We start from the raw sequence: 18,410 nt of genomic DNA, 5'->3' as shown, positions 1-18,410 counted from the left end.
ACAATTGTAGTTGGAGACTTCAACACCCCTCACTCAGTATTTGAAGGAAAAGCTCGATGGAAAATCAGCAAGATTGTAGGAGAATACAACACTGTCATCAACTAGCAGGATTTTTGGAGATTTGTGGAACACTCCACCCAATAACAGAACACACATTTTTTTTTCAAGTGCCCATGAGACATTTGCAAAGATGGACTATATCCTGAGCCATGAAACAACCTCAACAAATGTAAAAGAATTGAATTTTTTTATAGAGAATGTTTTTTTGACCACAATGGAGGCAAATTAGAAATCAGTAACAGAAAGGTAACAGGTAAATCTCTAAACACTTGGAAACTAAACAACACACTTCTCAATAATCCATAGTTTGAGAGTCAAGTCTCAGAGAAGTTAAAAACTACGTTGAACTGAAAGAAAATGAAAATATCACATATCAAAATTTGTGGAAACAGCCAAAACTGTGTGAGAGGGAAATGTATTGCATTAAATACTTAACATTTAAAAAGAGAAAAGCACTCAAAGCAATAATCTAAACTGCCATCACAAGAATTGAGAAAAAGAGCAACATAAACCCAAAACAAGTAATACAGAACAGATGAGAAATGAATGCAAACTGAAAACAGGACAGTTACAAAAATCCGTGAATCCGAAAGCTGGTTATTTAAAAATATTTGTAAAGTCAAGAAAACTCTAGAGAGATTGACAGAGGAAGAAAGAGAAGATACAAAGTATCAAATCAGGAATGAAACAAGATATTACTACAGACCCTACGGTTGTCAAAAGGATCATATGGGAATACATATATCATACTGTATGATTCTACTTATATAACGTTCTTAAAATGCCAATAGTATAGAAATGGAGAACAGATTAGTGGTTGACAGGAATTAGGGATGAAGAGCAAGCAAGATGGAAGTGGGTGTGGTTATAAAAGGGTAACAGGAGGGATCCTGAAATGATGGAATTGTTCTCTCTTTGGACTATCTGTCAGTGTCGGTATCCTGGTTGTGATTCTGTACTATGTTTTGAAAGATGTCACCATAGGGGGTAACAGGGTAAAGGGTACACAGGATCTCTTTGTATTACTTCTGACAATAGCATGTGAATCTACAATTTTCTCAAAATAATAGTTTAACAAAAAACTCAAATACAAAGCTCTAAAAAGAAAACTTACAATTGTTTCCTAAAGGAAAATTATGGAACAGACTTTTCTTCATTTATGAATTTAATACTATTCTTCGTTTATGAATTTGATACTATTGTATCTAAAACTAAAACAAATGGAAGAAAATTTCTTGCAGTTTGTTTAATTGAACGATCAATGTTAGAAAAAAGCATAGTTATCCATTATATTACTCTTCAGTTATGTTTGGTTTTTCTTCTTCTTTACTGTATCCTTCTAAAAATAGTTCTTGAAAATATTCAATATAGCATGGAAATTAACTAGGAAAAAAAGAAAATTTAGGAGAAGCATAATAAAAAAATTTAAAAACCAACACTTAGATCTTAATTGATTGAAGAACGCCAAGTGTACAAAGGTCTGATATTGTGGAATTGAGAAAGAGAAAGCAGAAGACATGACCGTTTCTCAGCATGCTAAGATTTGAATGATTTATTTGTGGTGTTTGTTGGATTGAGCGATAGATAATGATTTTTCATCTGTTGGGCAACCAGCTATGAATACTGAAAAACAGATTTTGAACATCTTTGGTTTTTATGATCTTCTTTGCTGTGTCATTCCTGAATTCGCTTTTCTTTTACTCTAGTTCTTCCTCTTTTGTTTTTCCAAACTTTCAGATCAATATGCTTCTCAATTTTAAGGATGACAAAAGCGAATGTCCATGTCCCGAAGAAATCCAAGACCAACTCTTGGATTTTCATGAAGATTTGATGACACATTGTGGTAAGAGGTCTTCTTGACCTGTAGGCATTAAATTGTATGTCAGTAGCCCAAATCTATTAAGGGGATTCTCCCTTATTTTTATTCTAAGAACTTTAAAAATGGAATTGATTGGATGTTCTGAATGTGTGGTTCTTTCTCCCTTTATGCAGTGGTGTGGATAAGTCTGCGTCTGCGTCTCAGCGAAAGAAAAGGAATTAGCCATTTCTTAAGTGGTATATATATATATAGCGCCAGTAATATTATTTTTATTTTATTTGAATGAAGAGAGTAAAAGTATATTAATTCAGCTTATGAATGAAGAACGACTGAATGACTGCCGGAAGATTATACTACACACACACACACACACATATATATATACTATAAATAAAGGAGTGCTCTAAAATGGTAGAATTATTGCTTCAGACATAAAGTATTCCTTAGTTTAGGATACCTAATATCTGCTCTCTCTGTCCCTCGACTTATTAAAATATCACTGATATTTTTGGAAGCAAGTAAGGAGGATAAAAGACTAGGGAGGTTTTTAGGCAGGGCAGAACCGTAGGTCTAAACAGTGCCCAAGGTCAAGAGATGCCTGAGGGTTAGCCCAAGTAGCACAACTGATTTTGACTCCTAAGAGGGTCTTTTCCCTCTCTGCTTGGTTTTATATTTTGTACTGGCTGCCGATAGCTCTGATATCACAAGAACAGGGGAAAAAGAGAAAGAAGGAGAGAGAACAATGAGTGACTCTGACCTATGAGTGCTAGTGGGCAAGATTGCTTAACTCAGTGTCATCAGCTGTTTCAGACATGGCAGCATTGCTTTAAGCTATGAATGGAAAAACCTGCAAAACCTGGGAATTATTTATCCTAAATGTTTTTTTTAATATTATTTTTTCTTTTCTTCTTTCTCTTTGTTTTCTTCCTACTAGGAATTGAGCTGGATGAAGATGGGTCTCTGGATGGAAACAGTGATTTAACAATTAGAGGACGCCTGCTGTCCTTGGTGGAAAAGGTGACATACCTAAAGAAGAAGCAAGCTGAAAAGCCCGTTGAGAGTGACTCCAAGAAGTCGTGTAAGTTATGAAAGGGCACTGCCACAATGACTCAACTACGGCATTTACTCATCACTTAAATATTATACTAGATGAACCAGTGAGAAAGTTGAGTTTGCAGCTTCCAAGAATCAGATTCCTAAGTAGATGCCTGTAGCTGCCAGAAGTAGACAGCAGCCTCAGGCCATATTTGTAGGAACAGATTGAGAGATGGCAGCTTTGAAAGGGTGGATGGGCTCCCTAGAGAACTAAACATTTAGGGATTGGATCAGTCTTATCAAGAGAAGGTATAAAGCATGTAATTTAGCCTTCGTATCTAAATATTATGCTATTGACTTTCAAATATTCTTGCATCAAGTTAAACCTTTTCTTAAAGTTTAAATAGATATTGTCTGTAACTATATTTTGGTTCTGAAATATTTTCTAAAGTCTTATGCATTTCTGATTCATCCATATAATATTTAACTGAAAAGTCACAACTGATACTCTGAAACCAAATAAGCACACTGAGGCAATTGGTCCTTGAGACACTGCACGCTCATCCAAAAGGGTTTCATGAAGTAGGTCTGTGAGATCCGCTGACTTCCTGTCTCATTGCTGAGACTCCATTCATTTAAGATGCAGTGTTGGTTTATTAATGGCTTTTATGGAAAGAAAAAAAAAAACTCATGAAAATTTTGTGTTTTTTTCACACTAACTTACAAGGGAAATCTTTTATCCATACAATTACTTCTAAATTTATTCTTCAGTATCACAACCAAATTTGAGCCAGGTCTTCTTCAAAATCAGAGTTCAAAGTTTCTTATGAATCACTTTTTTTTATTATCAGTTTTGACCTATTAAAACAACATGGTTGTTTGACCTAAAAAGACAACATGGTTTTGAGATACGTGGAAGTATACTGGCATTTTATCTAACTTTTGTATTTGGTTAAAATTGGTAGTTTTTGTTGTTGTTGTTGTTGTTGTTGTTGTTTTAGTATGGTATAGATTAAAACAGGTTAAACAGCTTCTTTTGGAAATCAAACAGTGTACTGATGATAGGAACTAAGTACCTATGTATGAATTAGTCACATCAACCCTACTTAGCTTTGATAATTTTACTATATATTTTAAGAGGTTTGGAAGTTCTGTTGCTTTTAAGTGTGCTATATTGCTTGTCACATTGCAAGTAATCTATGTATGGGGTAACTTTTCAACTTAATACAGTTTCACAATCAAATCTTTTTGAAGACATTTTAAGTGACAATTAGGGATACAAATTGAAGTAGAAATATAATTTCATGAGGTTGCTACTACAAAGGACTCAAATGAGGAGACAGTTGGATAAAAAGAAAGCTCCTTGAATGCCCATGGTTGACCTTTATAAGGATATATGATGTCAGATCTTCTGGGAGGAAAAGAATGGAACGAAGAAAATAAAAGTAATAGGACCACTCATTGATTGCCCTATGGATTGCCAATAGTAGTTTTGAAAAAGTGGCTACAATTTTGAAACAGCTTAAATACCTTAGTTTTACGAATAGTTTTTAAAGAAGATATTGTGTATTTTTATCCTTGCATGTCTGTAACTCATCGGTATTGACATGTTGACATTGAAGAATATTTAAATGAAGTTTATTTTTTTCAAAAAAGATACTTTTGAAATTCTGGCACAAATATTGATACCAGTTTGGCTTATCTGAGATGTGCATTTGAGATGCCCATCTAATGTGTCTTCTTATTCTCCTTTCTAAAGAAGTATCCATAATTACTTTGCAGCCACTCTTCAGCAGTTGATTTCTGAGACCATGGTCCGATGGGCCCAAGAGTCTGTTATTGAAGACCCTGAGCTGGTGAGGGCCATGTTCGTGTTGCTCCATCGACAGTACGATGGCATTGGGGGTCTGGTCCGGGCTCTGCCAAAGACCTACACTATCAATGGTATTTCCGTGGAGGATACCATCAACCTGCTGGCATCTCTTGGTCAGATTCGTTCTCTGCTGAGTGTGAGAATGGGCAAAGAAGAAGAGAAACTTATGATTCGTGGATTAGGGTAGGTTATTTACTGTTACAACCTTTGTCTTATAAATGTCTTCTTTCTAGTTGTTTATCCCAATAGTAGTACAGTAGGTGCATTAGTATAAATACGCTGTCTAGATTTTATGATCATTAAATTAGATTGTCATTTTTCTAGAGATTATGTTTTAAAGCTAAATAGGAAAATTGCTCAATTACAAAACATGACTAATTTTACAACTAGATGCTAAGGTGGCTATGATATACAACAGATATCTTAGATCTTATTAATTTCTCAGTAATGTACAATCACATATAAAAAATACAGATTAATAAAAAGACAATAAAATCCACAGGGGGACAAACAGTCACGAGCAGGAAATAACAAGGAAGTTTGCCTCTGCCTATTGGGCCTTGAGCAAAGAATGGGGGATAAAACAACTGTTCTTAGAATCCAGCATCGTAGGTTGTACTTTATGTGGGTTTCGGGGTTAACATTTTTTGATTGAGTTATAGTTGATTTGCAATGTTGTGTTACTTTTTGGTGTATAGCAAAGTGATTCAATTTTATTTTTATATATATATATATTCTTTTTCATATTCTTTTCCATTGTGGTTTATTACAGGATATTGAATATAGTTCCCCGTGGCATACAATAGAACCTTGTTGTTTATCCATTCTATATATAATAGTTTGTATACACTAGTCTTAAATAGGGTTAACATTTATACCTCATATGTAGTCTAAGGATCCCCAAGCTGAGAACTTCACATATCATTTGGCCCAGAGGTGTGCTTTCTCAAATCAATCACTGTGAATTCTTGCAGGAAAATCCTACATACTACTAAAGATTAGCCCACAATCAAAACTTGCAAAACACCCAAGGAAACAATCCACCATAGGCAAGGGTCTGCAGATACAATAAAGAGTGGAGTTAGAACACCTCCCACAAGAATTTCAGATCGTAGAATGCCAGAAAGAGAACGTAAAGTTACTGTATTTAAAATGTTTAAAAATAAGAAAGAATAGGGGCTTCCCTGGTGGCGCAGTGGTTGAGAGTCCGCCTGCCGATGCAGGGGACACGGGTTCGTGCCCCGGTCCGGGAAGATCCCACATGCCGTGGAGCAGCTGGGCCCGTGAGCCATGGCCGCTGAGCCTGCGCTTCCAGAGCCTGTGCTCCGCAACGGGAGAGGCCACAACGGTGAGAGGCCCGCGTACTGCAAAAAAAAAAAAAAAAGAAAGAATAAATAAAATCTCCAAAAATAAGACACACACAGAAAAAAGGTCCATGAAAATTTGAAAAATATCCAAATAGACGTTCTAGAAATGAAAAATATAATAATTGAAATTAAGAGTAGTGATTAATAAAAGTATAGATAAATAAAGCTGAAGAGAATTAATAAATTGAATCATAGATCTGAGGAAATTAGTAATGCAACACTGAAAGAGAAGTTAAGAGACATAGGGGATAGTATAAGGAGGTCCAGCGTATGCTGAATAGGAATTATAGAAAAGACAGAATAGGTGAGCTGTATGTAGAATGGGAACTTTGATGAGCTATTGGCTTGATGAAAAATATGAAGTCACAGATTCCTAGAGTACAAATCATTCCACATCTACAGCTGGACAGACTATAGTGAAACAGCATAAAACCAGTGATAAATAGAATATTTTGAAAGCAAATAGAAAAAGCCAGGACACTTGAAAAGAAACAATATTTAGAATTCTCAGTTGTAAAACTAGAGATCATAACTCAACGAAATATCACAAAGTTCCAACAGAAGAGAGCCATCAATTTACAATGTGTTGCTCAACTAAGATTTCACCATCATGAGTTTGTGCTTCATGTGGATTTGGATACTGGAGTTTATATTCCATATTCAAGAGTGAGGGCAAAACAAAGATATTTCAGAATGTTTACTTAAAGTCCCTCATTGAAAGGCCTTCTAAAGGCTGTGTATTCTGGAAAAGAAAATGGAATTCAGAAGAATGGGAGGTAATCAATTTCAGAGAGTATATTACTGGTGCATATATGCATATATCTAAGCAATCATTAACAAGCTTGCATGATTTGGGGATAAGAAAATATGAGAGAATTAAAATACCAGAGAAAAATAAAAGCTTAAATTAAGCTGTATGATATTCATAAGAGAAAATACCTAAATGTTAGGCTGTAAAAATCTGGAATGTAGAATGTTGAAAAGTGATGTACAAGACAAATATTTAGCACCCCCAACCAAAAAAAGCTAATCTGGTTCTATAAATAACAGATAACAGAGGAGATAATGGTGACTAGTGACATAGGTAAAATAAAACACAAATAATAAAAAGGATTAAAAAAACTCAGCGTTGACTCTTTGAAAAACAACTAAGGAAATAGAATAACCGATGTTTTCTTTGGCTAGAAAAATAATTCTGAGGGGAAACGAAAGTATGGAAAGACTCAGATTATGTGATATTTATGTACATTTTAAATTCAGAACAAGATACTATATATTTCCTGTGGGACTATTAAGTATTTGAAATCATAAAACTGGGAGGTTATATTCCGAAAATTATTATAATGATTGCACACTAAAAAAGTCAGTATACTAATGAGACAAAGAGGGAAAACAGAAAAACCTGAACAACACAAGCTAATGTTCTTTATTTATAATTGTCTGTGCATAAGCCTTTTTTTTTTTTGGAATATTAGTACTTAAATCTAACCTGAGGGGGCCTCTCCTGAGAAGTGATCTTAATTAAATGAGAAAGAAAGGCTTCCAGGAAATGTAGAGCACTTTCTTTCTTAAATGACCATGTAACAAGTAAGATGTACTCTTAACGTATAAATCCCTCAATAGGGATAAAACTCAAAATGATTATGAAACAAGATAAAATGTGACTTTTTTGTGGTATTAGAAAGATCCTAAAATGACACATTTAATAAGTGACAACCTGCCTACTGGTGGTAGAATTAAAAATCCATTTAATTTACCTGGAACTAAAGGCAAATGAGATTTTTCAATTAGATACCTTCCAAAGTTAGGTCATGCAAAAGGATTTGAACTAACAGGAGAACAGACCTCATGATTACATCTGTGGTTTGAGAGTTGAAGGTTCTCTTGATAATTATGCTGCTATCTGGTGTGAAGGAAAGGATGTCTTTGTTTACCTTATTCGTCCTTGCATTAAATAGATCAGACCTGTATTAGCCCTGGACCCCCAAGTCATTTTTCTGAGTTGTGCTACCTAAAAACTGTCTTCATTAGCACAGACCTAAACAAAGCTAAATTAAAAGCGAAGAACTAAAAAAAAATAAAGAAAAGAAAAGAATCACACTATTCCACTTTCTTGATGTAGCCAGAAGAACTAAAAGTTAGCATATGACTGAATAGATGAGTGACTCAATTAAGGTAACGTGATTCAAAGGGAAAGTTTCAGGTTTCTCGTTGATTGTACATTATTTTCTTGCTCTGGCTCCGACAAGAAAGTGTTTTATAGAAAAGATTCTTGCATGATTTGCTATATGTTAAAATAAAAATCAACAGAGCTGTTTATTTGCAAGGACTGCTAAACATTAAGATCTTTAAAAGTACCTTTTGCGTAAGTATTGTAATAATGTGTAATGAAATAATAATAGTACAAAACATTCTAGGTATCGTCTGCTGCTGTTTCTTTAAATTAAATGTCCCTTTTAATGAGTTGGATTACTCGTACCTGGACTTCATGTGTATTCAGTGTCTCTGGGAGAATATGTATCCTTTAAAAGCATTTCGCCAGAATGGTAACATAAATGTGGCAGGAAATAACGCTACTGTTATTAAACATACAAATAATGAATATAGTACTAAAAAAGCATATATGAAAAGCAGAGATGCTTATACAACCATTATTTATATAGAAATTTTCATAAGAACATGGTATAACACTGCTTCATATTTCTATACAAAATAAGGTTGAACAAAATAAGATTGAATTTAGATATTCATAAAACTAGGAAAAAGTGTCGCAAAGTCTGTTTCGTGTAAATGAATGTTTACCTATTTAGTACATTTCTTATAATTGAGAGGAGTAGAAGACTTGTATGCTATTTTTGGTAGGCTGTCAGTATTTTTGAGGAAGACCCAATTGCGCTCATGGACTTCTATGGCTTGATGATTGCTCTTACTTTTCCATACATGCCAGTAATTATTTCCAGAAGATTTATCATGATCTCAGATACGTTTTTATTTAAATTTTGCTCTGACTTCTGTGTTTCCCTTGTACCTATGTTGTCCTTTCTAGGGATATCATGAATAACAAAGTGTTTTACCAGCACCCTAATCTCATGAGGGCACTTGGGATGCACGAGACAGTGATGGAGGTCATGGTGAATGTCCTTGGAGGTGGGGAGTCCAAGGTAAAGGAAACCCTTTGATTCTTGGGATGCCATTTATTGTAACCTCCTAGAATATGTACATGGCATATTCTTAATGAGAACTTCTATAAATTCTATTAGGACTGTCTTTTAAAGAACACTTTTTGAAAAAAATTGGACAAAACTGTACAGACTGAGAGTTGGATATGCTTCTACCGTCATCCCCCAGTATCCACAAGGGATTGGTTGCAGGACCTTCCTGCAGATACCAAAATCCACAGTCTCTTAGGTAAAATGGTGTAGTATTTGTGTATAACTAAATGCACATCCTCTCATATACTTTAAATCACGTCTAGATCATTTATAATACCTCATACAGTGTAAATGCTATGTAAATAGATGCTGTCATGTAGCAAATCCAAGTTTTGCTTTTTAGAACTTTCGGCATTTTTTGCGTTTTGGTTGAATCTGCAGATGTAGAACCTACAAATATAGAGGTCTGACTGTAGTTTTTTCTTTGATATTGATAACAATTTTTTTTATGTTATGTAATTTGCTATCTCCTAGATTTTCCTCACTTCGGGGATATTTAGAAACCTTAAAAGTTAATACTACGCTAATTTTGTAAGATTTTGAATTGTAAGTCCATTTCCATCACATTAGAAGTCCATAACACAAGCATGCTCTTCAGACCCACCCGTTCCCTTGATTCAGACAACAGTTGGTTCCACTAAATTCCTGATCCAGACCAAGATTTGAAGACGATGCTCTATAGCACTTGTTGTAAGACACTAAGGTGCATTTTTAAATGATTAAAATTTAAAACCAAACAAATAGAATAATATAATATATAACTCCATATAAAGCAGTACAATTTCATGACCTCTGATTTGCAACGTTTCAGGGTTTTTTTGAAATTTTAAAACGTATTTTTCAAAATATAGACGTGAGTCCGTATTTCTCATGTTCCGACTACCAGTTAGACAGACCTATAAAGATATTTATAAAATACTCTGTTTAAGAAGGACTTGGAGTCTTTAGGGATTATCTGTGGCATACTAGAATAAGAGCTAGGTCTCAGGGGAGATGTGTTTGCTGGGGCCCAGCAGGCAGACCTTCCAGGAAGGGTGTTCATCATAGGAGATGCGTCATGTGCCAGTCAGGGAAGATGTGAGTTCCCGGAATTTTAATAATAACACAACAGCGACACTGATGATAAGAACATCCTATTATGTGGTTCCAAATATTAAACTGGGTATTTTTCACAATCCATCTCATTGAACTCTCCCTCCTTTGCCTCAAGTAAATATTATCACCCATCTTATTACAATTTTACAGAAGAGAACCAGTGAGATTGCATAATTCCCCAAGGAAGCACAGCTAATAATGTGAATCAGGAACCACAGCTGAGCCTGCCTGGTTCCTAAACCAGGCCCATGCCACCTTTAGGTTTAGGGCTGTAGATTAATTCCAGATCAACCCATTGATGGCAGTGAGGCTTCAAATTAGTGCCAGGCTTGAATTTTGGTGGCTCTAGGACTAGATGAGTCCAAGTCTGGACATAAGAAGGTCTTCTGTACCTGAGGCTTGGCAGACGTGGGCACACACGGATGGGCAATCTGATTGAGACCTCAGCTTCAGAACTCAGTTTTATAAAGATCCTTTGCTTTCCCAGCTAACTAAATGCTCTTTATGTAGGAAATCACTTTTCCCAAGATGGTGGCCAACTGTTGCCGTTTTCTCTGTTACTTCTGTCGTATAAGTAGGCAGAATCAGAAAGCAATGTTCGATCATCTCAGTTATTTACTGGAAAACAGCAGTGTTGGTCTTGGTAAGTAAATTATGACTTTCATTTAATCTCTAAGGTGAAAGGGATTTACATATTGGATTTTTAAATTAAACTTTAATGTAAATTAAGTTGGATTAGTGTGATACGTATTGCATTTAGAAATTCAATTCTAAGTGAAAGTTGTTTTTTTTACATGGAATTCATAGTTGCAGTGCAATTCAGGTTTTGTTTCATCTTTGTTTCAATTAACAGCCTCACCAGCTATGAGAGGTTCAACGCCACTGGACGTGGCAGCAGCCTCGGTGATGGATAATAATGAACTAGCCTTAGCTTTGCGGGAGCCAGATCTGGAAAAGGTAAACAGCATCCCTGCCCCGTGTGTCTGTGTGAATTACACTTGTTCATAGTGGTTTCTCAAGATATTTAAATGTAATTATACTATAGTTATAATTATTATAATTATAATATACTATGTATTATAAATATGTTACACTTACATGTAATATTATAAATTATAAAGAACAAGAAATTTGAGATAAGGTATTTTCTCTGATCACGTGCATTTTTCTTTGGAAAGAGAATCAACTTACTCTATATTCTTTTGTGTTTTTGTCCTTTCCCGGTAATCTGCTGTCACTTTTGCTTGAATCATACAGTTTAGATTTCTTAAAAGAAATTGCTTTAACATCTTATATATACAATTTATATCACAGAAGTTTGCATATTACAGTGCAAGGTATCATTGATATACTGAAGGCCATGCACTCTAAGCATATTAGGCCACATATATGTTTACCAAAATACGGATAAATTTCCCACATGTTTTAATTGCAGTTGCATTCTAAGTGGTCTTCCTGATCCCTCCCTTGCAGCCAGAGTGAGTCTCTTGAAAGGATCATATTAATCCTCTGCCCAGAACTCTCGAAAGACTTCCTATCTCACTTTGAGCATACACTTAGAGGCATTGCAATAGCTCCATCCAATCAGTCTTAGTTCATTTCCTGCAATTCTCCGGGTCTCTCTTTTTGCTCCAGCCACGCTGGACCCCTTGCTGTCACTGGAACTTGCTAGGTGTGCTCCTGCCCTAGGGCCTTTGCCCTTGCTGTTCCCTCCGTCTGCAATATTCTTCTGCCAGACGTCCTCATGGCTCTTTTCCAGACATCCTTTCAGTCATTGCTCCAAAGTCACCTTCTTTTCAGTTCTTCCATGTCCGTGCTATAGTTTAAATATTTATGGTTTAAAATTACATTTTAATATAAATATATTTTACTAAAATCTGTATATTTATGTATTTATCAAAATCTACTCCTTACCATCATGTAAGGCCAGTGAGTACAGGGCATTTATTTCTCGCTGCTCATTGCTTTTTCCCAGTCTTAGCATTGGCACTGGGGAGATGCTCAACGCATAGCTGTTGAAAGCGTGAAAAAGTGAACTCTTCCCCAAACCCTCTGACATGACAGTCAACTGTCATGAAGCTTTGCATCTCTAAACAACCTCTGAAGAATTTTCTCCCATATATAATTTGAAATGTTTTTATCTACACACTGATAAAATAGCTAGTATTTTTAAAAAGTAGACAATGCTGAACACTGAGTAGGCTTTGGAGCAACTGGAACGCTCATCTACTGCTGTTGGGATGAAAAATGGTTAAGTCAGTTGGAAAGCAGTTTGGCATTATTTTTAATAAGTTAAACATATCTAACATAAATATGCCCCTAGCCTTTCCACTCCTAGGTACTTACTCAATAGTAATACAAATATATGTCCACATAGAGATGTGGACATGGATGTTGATAATGGCTTTATTCGTCTGAGCCCCAAATTGGAGACAGCTCACCAGACAACTGGTGAATGGATAAACAACACTGGGATATTTCCATAAGTAGCGAGATGCCATGATTAGGCTCTAAAAAGGAATGAGGGACTGACATGTACTCCAGCATGAATGAATCTCAAAATCGTTATTCTGAGTGAAATAAGCCAGGCTCAGAAAAGCCATAATGGATGACTGCATGTATCAGTGTCCTAGAACTTGTAAGCTAGTTTGTAGTGGCAGAAGGCAGGTTGTCAGGACCAAGGTTTGTAGGGACGGATGGTCTGCAAAAGACACGGGGACCTGAGGAGCAATGGAAAATGCTCTACATCTTGGTTGTGGGTTCTTACAGACGGATAAATCTCTCAAAGATCACTGAATTTATACTTTAAATAGATGAATTTATTATACATAAATTATACCTCAATAAGGATGATGTAAAATATTTTTAGCTTTATTATTTATTTATTTTTAAACCTGGCTTAGCTTGTGACTGAGCTAGGTGTAGCTTATTTTGTTTGATAAGTTGCTCCTCCAACCATCTGCTACCATTGATAGTGACTTCTTTTGGGATTCCTTTTTTTTTTTTAGGGATTTCTTTTAAAACTGGTTCTGTTATGAAATCTTATATAGAGAACCAACATTCGCAATAAGACAGAATATTTGAAAAGGCCAAGCTGAGCAGAAATTTTAATGTGTTAAGTTTAACAAAGCAGAAAGGTTGGTAGTATTATCCCAAACTTAATAGACAGTGAAACTGTGGTTCAAGATGATACACTAAGTTCTAATGCAGGTCAGATTTGAACCCAGCGATATTTGACTCTGAGCTTAGTTTTCTCCACTTCTCTAGGTGTCCTCTCACACACACCCCTTCCCCCATTACACTGATATTTTATTTTGGAAATAAATTCACTTCTTTAAAATATCATCGTATCTCAGATGGATCTTTCACTATCTCAGATGTATTCAGGTTTTACACCGGGCCAGAGGCCATTAGGCATTTTTGAAGTTTATCAAATATTATGACTCTTGTAGGTAAAAGTCTCAAATGATACGAAATTTAGGAATATTTTTCTTTCATAGAGTTCATTCATAAACATTTTTACTATGATAGCACTTTGTTACAGTTTGTCAGTATTTCTTAATTCTAAGGTTTTACTAAAGGGGGTTCATATAGACGGTCATGAGATTAAAAAGAACTTGCAAAAATGCATTCATTTTAAACCATCCCTTGATAATAACATTTACCATGTCTAGTGCAAGTTTCTAATGAGTATCTCACCCAAGGGATAACGTTTTTGTTTATCATCTTGTTTTTGCAGGTAGTGCGATATTTGGCTGGTTGTGGACTGCAAAGTTGTCAGATGCTGGTGTCGAAGGGTTATCCAGACATTGGGTGGAATCCAGTTGAAGGAGAGAGATATCTTGACTTTCTCAGATTCGCTGTCTTCTGTAATGGTAGGATGAATCGCTTAGGGTCTTTTATGGTCATTATTAAAACTGCCAAAAAAATAGATGTATCAAATAATGAGGCATCGCAGCATTTTCATGAAGGAAGTAGATAGTAGTAAAGAAATTGAATATTTTATAATCAGTAGGCTTTTTCACAGTAATAATTTATTTTGTAACATTTATTTTGATCGTGATGCTGGGCTTTCATTATTAAATAAAAATTTGTAGGCACTTACATTCTTGCTGTTTTTATAATTAGACTCTAATAATAGCTAGGATCAAGACTTCACTTCCTATAACAAATTAACAAAAATGAATAGTTTATACCTCCATCATGCTTTTCTTTACTTGGAAAATTTTAAGGGCAAGAAAAGAAGTTTACTGAGTCTTATGGACAGAACACTAGTAATTTGGATTCAACTTTGGCTCTACTACTTTATTAGGTTTTAGTTATTTTTCTTGAAATACAAGCAGATTAGTATAACATTGTTTGCTCAGAACTTCCATGTAGTCAACGTTTGCTTACTCCTGTTCCCCGTTTGATCTTAGGGGAAAGCGTGGAGGAGAATGCAAATGTCGTGGTGAGATTGCTCATCCGGAGGCCTGAGTGTTTCGGTCCTGCCTTGAGGGGGGAAGGTGGGAATGGTCTGCTCGCAGCCATGGAAGAAGCCATAAAGATAGCTGAGGATCCTTCTCGAGATGGTCCCTCACCAACTAGTGGATCCAGCAAAACCCCGTAGGTCGAATATACACACTCTTAAGATTAAATGATACCACTTGACTTTTAATTTTACAAAATATAATTTGCGTTCTCTTAATTGCAGTATAATTCTCTGGTACTCTGGATTTCTTCCCTTGAAAATGAAATGTGTATTGAGAGAAGGGATGGAATTTGCTGCTGGAATAGGGTGAATGAGCAAAGAGGGACCTCAGGAAGATTGTATGGATTTAGTCGGAAAAAACTTAGGTTGTAGGAGGAGATGTATTTTGTGAATTTTCTCAGGGCCCTAGGGAGCAGTGAGTTCTTACAAATGATGGCAGGTGAGCCTTTGAAATTAGAATAGAGTTTACTGGGAGGCTAGCTGGAACGAGTTTTCATGATAATAGTAAGAGAAAGAGACCTTTAGCAAGAGGATGGGGACTTAACTGGTGTGTTGGCGGAGAAAAGGGGATGTTGTCACCTTGGGGAGTAAAATGCTTTCTTAAGGTCTTGGTGACCAGGGAGGCAGCGACTACCTTACATTTCTCCATAGTCTTTGTTGTTAATACTTGATTCCAGCAATAAATTCATCCAGGCGTGTTGCTTCCTTTTTTTTCTTTTGTGGCCACATCACGTGGCATGCAGGATCTAGTTCCATGACCAGGGATCGAACCCATGTTCTCTGCAGTGGAAGCATGGAGTCTTAACCACTGGACCTCCAGGGAAGTCCCAGCTTCCTATTTTTGTAATCTATGGAGCTGAGTGTCCTGCTAGGGGCCCATGCAACCACACTGCTAGCACCACTGGTAAAGATATAACATAGGGCTTATTGGAGGCAATTTTCCAAGCAAAGAGGTAGTCTTGCAAACCCTGGTTCTCCCACTTAGAGACCTGGCATAAATGTTCCATCGACAGCAAGGCCAGGGTTCCAGGCTGGGAGCGCTCCAAGAGCAAGTTACAGATTTATCAGTTAGCTGTTGAGGAACTAGGAATCCCTTAGTTTTTCTAACAAGTAGAAAATATACCAAGAGATTGCTGGTCGAGTACCACCTGAGTGGGTGTGCACCTGACGACCTTGGGAACAGCATTGCTTGCGAGGAACGATATTGTCAACAGGCCTTGCTGTTACTCTGCAGACTGCTGAGTCCAGCTGAGGCAGCTGTCGGCCAGGCCACTAAACAAGGAATGACACGATCTTCCAGGGCCATCCACATTTGTCTCTCATCAACGAGATAATGAAATATTTATATTTTTCATGTTGTATTACTTGGGAGTGAGTGGGTGGGGCAGAGTAAAGAGAGAGGTGAGTAAATGAAATCACGTTTATGAAGTACTCTGGGCAAATCACCTTACTGGGTGCCTTGTATATGTCATCTTATAGGACAGATCTTTGTCACCCTTTCTCTAAATGTATGCTGTTGACAAAAGTAAACTTACCAAGTTCTTCAGTCAATTATTTTCTGTTAATATCTTGTCTGCCAGTAGGAATGAGCAGAATCCGTCAAATTCATAATTCCTCTTTTTTTTCCGTTTTGAAGGAACCTTAATATTAAAGTTCCCACAGATGCCTTCTTGGTGATAGAATCTCAAATCTTATCTTTAACCCATTTTTATTTTCCTTTTTGAAATGTCAAGCTGTATATTAAACACATATGTGAAAAGTGTCAGAAGAAGTAGAATTAATTACCGTACTGGTCCCTTTCCTCTGAAAAGTATGTAATAAATCTGAAACGTCGTTTTATTATCCCGTTTGCTTTTCTTTCTGTTTCTTTTGAAAAATCCACGAAAGTGATACAGAAGAGGAGGAAGATGATACCATCCACATGGGGAATGCCATCATGACATTTTATGCAGCTTTGATTGACCTGTTAGGACGCTGTGCTCCCGAAATGCATGTAAGTGCCGTGGGGTCCAAGAACAAAAATCCTGGCTTATTCCTCTTTGTTAAGACATCCGTCACTTGCAAAAACCACAAAAGTATCCAAAACCATCAATCTTCATGCTCCATTAAAAATAATTGCTGCAGCCTCATTGCTGAACAAGTGTTTGTTTAGTTGGAAATATCTTCTTGGTTACAAAAATTAGTGATGAGATTTCGTTATGAGTCATTAATAGACTAGTCAGTTACTAATATATCTCTAAAACTCATATAAGCCTCCCCACACTTTAAGAAGGAAAGAACTTATTTTTCCTATACAGTGTCCTTTCCTGTTTTAGTGCATGCAGAAAGCACCACTCCTACCAAGGGTTGTTTCCTTGTTATATGATATTTAGTCCTTTTGAAGGAGCTGCTACATGCTGGCCACTGGTTTAAGGGAAAGTGGGGCTGGGAGCAGGTCACGGGAAAGGAAAGAGCTATGTAGACCCTATTGATTAGTGTTTTCATAAACTTTTTGACCAAAAGGTAATTGAAGTTCATGGAACGATACTTACTTTTACTCTGTAATACATTCTGCTATTTTCTACTTTATTCTAATCTATTCTGTTTTCTTCCATTATATTAATTTAAAAAATGCTAGCCAGGGTCCATAAAATTAGCTTCATGATCTGTTGATGGGAAACAGCCAGAGTCTGAAGCACATTGACCAGTCCTGGGGAAGAAAGCAAATACACTTCTAACTGCTCTGAGCATGAAGCCAAAGTGACTTAGTTACAACACATCACCTTTCTCCCTACCCTTCGAATCTATGTCTTTTTTTGTGGGGGGGGGGGGGGTAGGAGGAGCGGGGTTTGCTTGTTAGTTTTTGTCTCTTTCTCTCACACCCATAGGTTAAAACTTTCTTGCTTTCTGGATGTAATCTTTTGTTGTGAACAGAGAGGAATCGCAGGATGGGGAAATACTAGAATGTCAGAAAACCTGGAGTTTGATTTTTTGTAACGACTTAACTTGCCCTCAGTGAGATTTTCATTATAGTAAATGGGAATAGACTATCAAAAATTTGTGCGCTGGAAGGTCATTGCAGAGAAAAAACTTTATGCCCACAATATTCATTCGTTTCCTGTTAAAGTGGAAAATCAAAGGAACCGTGAGAGGAATTATGCTAATAAATAGAAGATTTCTGTTCTATTATATTAAAGGGAAAAACAAGCAAGTGACTTAATAAGGGACTAACCTTGGCACTTCAGAAATGTATTCACCTTCAGCAACTATTAATTGAGGACTTCCTAGGTGTCAGAAATTGTGCTTCTGTTTCACACTCTGTGGTGAAGGAACAGATGCGTTCCCTGGCATTGGAAGCTTCCAGTCTGTTGCAGAGATGGGCTGAGATCCTTGACTATGTCAGGTCCACGATCTTCATTAGCCAGTGAAGGTCTAAAACACCTGTTAGGATCCATGTTCACCATTTTCCCCAACATTATAAACCCATCCTTGGGAGAAA

At 36.4% G+C, this 18,410-nt stretch overlaps 1 protein-coding gene across 2 annotated transcripts in view; it reads left to right on the top strand.

Annotated features, from left to right (window-relative positions):
* Positions 1-18,410, top strand: part of RYR2 (ryanodine receptor 2) — a gene marked incomplete at both ends in the record, with an annotated part of 711,173 nt that overhangs the window by 500,295 nt on the left and 192,468 nt on the right. For both annotated transcript variants that reach the window (XM_082854592.1, XM_082854593.1), the window contains 9 exons: positions 1,798-1,903; positions 2,814-2,957; positions 4,697-4,970; positions 9,201-9,315; positions 10,972-11,104; positions 11,315-11,418; positions 14,201-14,336; positions 14,880-15,066; positions 16,820-16,925. In XM_082854592.1, the coding sequence (XP_082710718.1) occupies positions 1,798-1,903; positions 2,814-2,957; positions 4,697-4,970; positions 9,201-9,315; positions 10,972-11,104; positions 11,315-11,418; positions 14,201-14,336; positions 14,880-15,066; positions 16,820-16,925 (1,305 nt within the window). The remainder of the gene's footprint in view (positions 1-1,797; positions 1,904-2,813; positions 2,958-4,696; positions 4,971-9,200; positions 9,316-10,971; positions 11,105-11,314; positions 11,419-14,200; positions 14,337-14,879; positions 15,067-16,819; positions 16,926-18,410) is intronic.

Source organism: Leucopleurus acutus (assembly GCF_964270905.1).
Source record: "Leucopleurus acutus genome assembly, chromosome: 14".
Taxonomy (NCBI): Eukaryota; Metazoa; Chordata; class Mammalia; order Artiodactyla; family Delphinidae; genus Leucopleurus; species Leucopleurus acutus.
The sequence above is the reverse complement of the archived record's forward strand: the minus strand, read 5'-3'. Positions and strand labels throughout refer to the sequence as shown.